This window comes from Lipotes vexillifer, unplaced genomic scaffold, assembly GCF_000442215.2.
Source record: "Lipotes vexillifer unplaced genomic scaffold, Lipotes_vexillifer_v1.1 scaffold1798, whole genome shotgun sequence".
Lineage (NCBI taxonomy): Eukaryota > Metazoa > Chordata > Mammalia > Artiodactyla > Lipotidae > Lipotes > Lipotes vexillifer.
Window position 1 is genome coordinate 1,086,811 of NW_006789032.1, and position 6,436 is coordinate 1,093,246.

General features: G+C 44.7%; 2 protein-coding genes across 2 annotated transcripts in view; one reads left to right on the forward strand and one right to left on the reverse strand.

Moving 5' to 3' along the window:
• Positions 1–3,331, forward strand: part of TCFL5 (transcription factor like 5) — a 17,258-nt gene extending 13,927 nt beyond the window's left edge. Inside the window, 2 exon segments of the mRNA XM_007472316.1 lie at positions 3,211–3,299; positions 3,301–3,331. Of these exon segments, the coding sequence (XP_007472378.1) occupies positions 3,211–3,299; positions 3,301–3,331 (120 nt within the window).
• A 1,261-nt stretch (positions 3,332–4,592) lies between these two features.
• COL9A3 (collagen type IX alpha 3 chain) overlaps positions 4,593–6,436 on the reverse strand; it is a 29,562-nt gene continuing 27,718 nt past the window's right edge. The window contains exons 32-33 of the mRNA XM_007462279.1: positions 5,612–5,689; positions 4,593–4,783 (exon numbers count right to left, since the gene is read on the reverse strand). Of these exons, the coding sequence (XP_007462341.1) occupies positions 4,593–4,783; positions 5,612–5,689 (269 nt within the window). The remainder of the gene's footprint in view (positions 4,784–5,611; positions 5,690–6,436) is intronic.

Here is a 6,436-nt window from a genome sequence, read left to right on the forward strand (position 1 = left end):
AGGGCTCTAGAGTGCAGGCTCAGTAGTTGTGGCACATGGGCTTAGCTGCTCTGCGGCCTGTGGGATCTTCCCAGACCAGGGCTCGAACCCGTGTCCTTTGTATTGGCAGGCGGATTCTTAACCGCCAGAGAAGCCTGGTGATTTGGCTTTGTCTCTGATGGGGCATTGGTTGGGAATTTCCCTTTTTGGGACCAGGGAACTTCAACCCTGAGAGACTGTTTTCCATTGCATTGGTTTGTTTGGTTGCTTGATATTTTGACAACAGCAGCCATGAATAATTAAGAAATGGGTGATCAGAGCTCTGTTCCATCTTGTGGTCTAGGGTGTATTTTACCAAACTGGTAAATGTTCAGCTATGCTCCTATAAAAAGAAAAATCTTTTTTCTAACACCACATGGCCACAACTTTCTTCAGACTCTGGAGAAAATTGGTTAAGATGAAACTCTTTTGAAATTCCAAACCTGGTCCTCTTTTGCATATGCAGTTAGAGAAAGCTGGCTTAAATATTTTCTCAGAATTCTGACCCTCAGAGAACAAAAATATTTCTAGGAGAAAGCTTGAAGCCATAACTCTTACCATGTCTTTGAAATGCAAACACAACCCACATTGCCTGAGACTTCAGCCTGGGTTAATAAGTAGAACTTCAAATCAAAAGGAAAAAAGGGGAAAGAGCCTTTTTAAACTCAAGTAGGTAAATTTAACTTGTTCCAACTGTTATAAAGTTTTACATTTGCTGGGTGAGTTGCCATGACACGTGAGGTCATGATTTCCTATCTTTTCATTTGCATTTTGTTTGTTATTAAAACAGGAACCCTCATTTGGGAACTTGAGGGAATTGTTGGACTTCACTCTTTGTTTTTGTCCTGCAGGAATTACATTTTGTTCTTCGTGTGTGTGTGTGTGTGTGTGTGTGTGTGTGTGTGTGCGCGCGCGCGTGCGCGCGCACGCATTTGTCTTGTGTGTAAGTGTGCTGGTATGGGAAACTCAAGCTTATTTCCTGAATGCAGCCCCTTGGGGTGCATTCTCCAGAACTGGACCACTTTCAGTCACAAACAAATAAAATGTAAAAAAGTGATTTTCCTTTGTAACATGGCCTGGCCATAATACTCCATAGATTCAGGAAAAAAGTGGCCTGTTAATGGATCCTTAAATTATGCTACTATTATGCAGTTAGGGCTGTTTTACAATAGAGAGGGGAAATGGGATAAAATTTATAAACTAATAAGTTTCGTATTGAAATATAAGCTATGAGATCTCTGGATGGATGGATGTCTTTATATAATATTGTCATAAGTAATAAAATAGAGATAAATGGGATAAAAGCTTTCAGGTGAATGCTTTAGGAATAGTCGTGTATTAGTTTTCCCAGATTTTTGGTAACTTGAAACTTTAGTTTTGCTAAATTAAGTTATATGATGGAAATTCATTAAAGGTCTAAGTCATTTTTCATTAAGATAAAATACTGGAACATTGATTGCTCGAGAAGTCTAAGTTTATTTTCTCTTGTCTTCTCATGAGAGAGAAAAAAACTAAAGATGTTTGGGCTTATTAGATACATGTCTTGTACCACATTAAAGAGAAAAATTGTACTATAGGAAAATGTATGCTTCTAGAGGTTATAGAATGTGTTCATAAGTTTGCCAATCAAAACACACTGATAGAAAGAACAGTTCGATTACTTGCTTCTTGGTTTTCAATAGAGATTGAAGTTTTTAAGGATTAAAAATTGTAATACATATGTAATTAAGTTACTAAAAGTAATAAGGGAAGAATTTCAGTGTGTAAAGAAAGTGGGCTAGGTGCTTCCCCAGCGGTCCAGTGGTTAAGACTCTGCACTTCCGCTGCAGGGCGCAAGGGTTTGATCCCTGGTCAGGGAACTAAGATCCCGCATGTCGTGTGGTGTAGCCAAAAAAGAATGGAAATATCTTTGTTAAAGGGAAAAAGGGAGAATAATTTTGTCCCAGAGCCGGTTGTTTCTGGCTAGGGAAAAAATAAGGGACAAACTAATATGGATACAGAAAGTGATGGGAGGTTTGTGGAAAAGGAACCTTAAGGAAAGAGTTTTGCATGGGGTCAAGATTGGCTCATATTAGATTGAATTTAATTAACTAAATGGACTTCGCTATTAAAAGTAAGCTGGTGCAAGACTGGATGTGGTTTTCTGTCTCTGTTAAGAAAGCAAAGTTTTCCTGGAATATTGAGCTGCTTTTGTCAACAGGTTGTAAGTTTCCTTCTCTAGCTGACTTTGAGTTTTCCAAAGGGCTCCTGAGGCATCTCAGAGAGAAATATTACACCAATTAAGATTATGTAGTTTATTAAATTATACAAAAAACATTATATGGAAAAAAATTCTCTGCTGAAGTTGTCACAGAGTATAACTAACCATGACATGTAATGCTGCACGTGGGCGAGCGGACCCAAGCTGGGTTCAGTAACGTGAATACTGCGTCGTGCAGGACATCCCACCTTCTGCATCTTGCAGACCCGTGTCTTTTGTTTCCTGGAGGCTGATGAGCTTCGGGTATATGCTTGCACCTGCCTTCTCTTTTTGTGAGCTTGAGACTGACTCAGCCGTTAAAATTGAGGCCTTTCACAAAGTGTCTAGAGGCATAGTGTCATGAACTTGACCCGCGGCCAGCAGGGTGCTGGGGAGTTAGCTCTTGGTCTGGCCCCGTTGCCACGCCTAACACTGAGCACTCAGTGGGGCGGGGGCAGGGGACAGCAAATGCCCGTGGCAGGAGGGGAGTGTCACGGTACAGAGTGTCTGTGTGGGGTGGTGGAAAGTTCTGGAAATGGATGGTGGTGATGGTTGCACAAGAGTGTGAACGTACTTAATGCCACTGAATTGCAAATTTTCAAATGGTTAAAGTGGTAAAGTTTCTGTCTGTGTTACCACAATGAAAATAACAAAAAAATATGGCTGCTTTTTAAAAAGAATATCAGAAGGGTTTACAATATGGTCAGGCATTTTGAGAATCTATTGGAAAACTAAATAAAAATACACGTAAAGGTAACTATTTGAGACAAATGGTTGAATCCCCATTTTTATCATCTGTATCCCCTTACAGGATGTGACATACGTTTGTGAGTGACACCTTAACTATATATTTTGGAGTAGTTTAACACTTAATCTCAACCATTTGTGTTTTTGAAGATAGCAGTTTTCATGTCTGTGCATATTGTACATTAATGGTCATTTCTCAACTTTAGGAATTTGAGAGTGTATTTTGTGGTAAAACTGGCAGAAGGCTAAAGTTGACCAGACCAGACTCCTTGGTGACGTGTCCCACACAGGAGAGTACAGAGTAGCCCAGCTATGGAGATCAAGTGATTGGATGTGAACACTGATGCCTGGGAAGTAAACAGCTGTTCCTTCGTGACCCATAAACATTTCCTAGGACACTGGAACTCAGCTCTGACAGTCTAACTCTAAAGGGACACGATTCAGCTGATGGGACTCCAGTGGGGACTTTGGAAGCACATTTTGTAAAAATATTTATCTAAAACAAAATGCTTACCGATTAACGTCCTCTTAGACCATTTGGGGATGAAGACATCTTGACGATTAGTAAGTAATTTTTCAATTATCTGTCTGACTCCATCATGTTTTCTTAACATGATAACTTGAAAAATTAACATCCTTTGTAATTTCTTTAGTCTTAGAAGGTACGTTGCTTTTTACTTATTTTATTTACATTTATGCCCTCTTCACTATAAGTAGTTTGGACATTTTATTTCATTTGTCTCTCGCTTCCCCTTGTAATGATTTCTAGCTGCACGGAACTGTATTGCAAAACCTTTTTGCTGGAAATTTTTCCAGATATCCCCTTTAAAGGTACTTTTGTCCATAAATGAAATATTTACTAGATATTAGATTGCTTCAATGCCCTCATTTTCATATTGAGAGTCATTACTTTCTGTGTAATAAACTGTAGTGTTTGGAACTGAGTTTTTCAAATGAGTGGCTTTATTTATTGCAATAGATAATACCAATAGACTTTAGTGCAATACAGTCACTTTCAATAAATACTGTCAATGGGAGATAGTTAAACGTTTGTACACAAAGGAGGCAGGTAAATCAGACGAGACCTTTGTATGGAAGGGATACGGTACATTAAATTCTTTATTTTTTTTGTAATACTGTGGCCAGTCATTAATCTGAAGATTTCATATATCATTTTATTGAAATGATATCTTAGCCTTTACACAAATGCCATGTAAACAAGTCGCTGAATATTTTTTTTCTCTTGTGAAATTGTACAAAACTTTCTATATGTACACCCCAGATCCCTCTGAAATGTTGGGTTGACGATTTTATTACATAGGCCTGTGTCTGAGGTATGATGTTACAGCCGAATGGACCATTGTAAATACACGTAGAGACAGAACACTTTGACAGCAGCTCGATGAAGGATGCTCTCGGGGACCAAGTGTCCAGTCGCTGCCGCTGAGGACAGGAGGGGCAGGCCTCGCTGGACGGCACGGCGGTGTCCAACCATTGATGCCAGGACACTGCTGCTCCCCGCGGGGTCCTTGCACAGCTGGCTGCTTCGGTCGGCATCGCTTTCTCACTCGCTTCCTGAAGTTGTGGTTTAGGAGCTCCTGGGACCTGACTTTTCCCCGCCCCCTCCCATCACGGCTCCTTGGCAGGCGGAGGTGTCGCAAATGCCGGGGGTCCCCTGAGCGCCAACAGCACCGGGAAGGCCAGGATCGCCAGGGAGCCCAGGCTCTCCGTGGGCACCGTCGCGGCCGTCTTTGCCAACACCGGGCACGCCTTGTGGTCCTTGAGACACACCAGGAAGGTGAGTGGAGACACAGAGAGAGGACTTCAGTGGTGTGTCCGTTCAGCCAACCCAAGTCTTGTGTTTCTGTAGCTCATTTCTTAACTCTGGGAGGGGCCCAGGGGAGGCGCGCTCAGGCCGGAGAAGGGCGAGGGCAGAGGCCAGTGCGCAGGAGTCTGGGTTCTGTCCTAAGCAGGGCAGCTCGGACTTGAGAAGAGTCAGCTGGCACCATGTGAGGAATGGGTCTGGGTTGAGTGAGGGGGATGCTGACGATGCTGGTGGTAAGCGTGGGAATGGACTAGGTGTGAGACAGAAAGCCCCGCCCCCCCAGGTGGTGGGCACCTGGGCAGGTGGACGGCAGAGGAGAAACCAGGAGCTGGGGGTGCGGGGAGGGGTGGAGTGAGCAAGGAGCTGGGCCGACAGGTGTGTGTTTGCTCCCGGGACGTGTGTGCAGATGCGGCGGCCCCGGGACAGCCCCCGAGAAGGCTCGGGATGGAACGCGGCTGGGGCTGCCGTCCTCCCTCTCGGCAAAGTATTTATATTCAGCATGAAAAGTGTCAACATCCAGGGTACATGTGGGTCACTTAAGAGAAAATTCTGTTCGAATTTAACTGACATAGATACTCGATGGCTTTAGCTGAATAGAATTTAACTGAAAACTCCTGAACTAAAACAGACACAGGGCGATCTGATTAAAGGGCCGTTAAAACAGTCCCTAGCCTGGCCTCTAAGGGTGCATTGCCAGGAGAAAAGTTCTTCCCTCAGAAGAGGAGGAGACGTGCTCAGCCCCCAGAGGTGCCTGTGTAACGTTAGTGACGGCGGCCTCATACCTTGGAGCCCTTGGTCTCCGTCAGGCCCGTCCAGGCCCTCGCCAGCTGAGCCTTTGTCTCCTCTGTCCCCCTGGTTTCCTGTCAAGGGCAAGTGACATACGCATTTGCTTAGAAGCCCTGATTCAGGTTCAAAGACAGACGTCTGCTGCCGGCGAGTGTGTGATCTGCCTTTTTACAAGCAGGGTGCCTGCTTCCCAAGCTTTCTACCGAATCAAAACACGTTTAGAAAAGGACACACCGCAAAGTGTCGGGCTGGATGGATTTGACGGAATGGACCCGCCCACGCGACCCGCCAGCTTCAGAGCTGCACTTTTGGACTTTTAGTTTGTTCACAATATTTATGCCTGTGAAACAGCTGAGTGTTTGCCCTGTATCCCTATGTTCAACATGATTTTTGACAAATTATCTAAGGTGTTTCAAAACGTCCCCTGAACTGTGTTCTCGCCTCCTCCACCTGCAGCTGGTTTTGGTCTCTGGGAGGTGAGCCGAGGCCCTGCTACGAGGGCCCGCTTGTCGGCCTGTGCTTTGTGTGATGCTGGCTGCAGACAGCTTATCCTGAGTGATGTTCTTGGAAAATTGGGCCTCTTGTCAACATAGTGACGCTCAGTGAGGCGAGCAGCATTGTGGGGCGCGGTCTGTCCTGCCTGATGGTAAAAGCAGTGACACCAGTTTCCTTTCCGTTGGTGTTTTGTCACTTTTCCCATCGCAGAGGGTAACACACCTTCTACAAAGGATCAGGAGCCCCAGGGCCGGGCAGTCGGGGCCTCCCGTGGGGCCTGGGCTTTCCCGGCCTCCAGAGCAGGTTCCCGATCTGCTGTGCCCCCC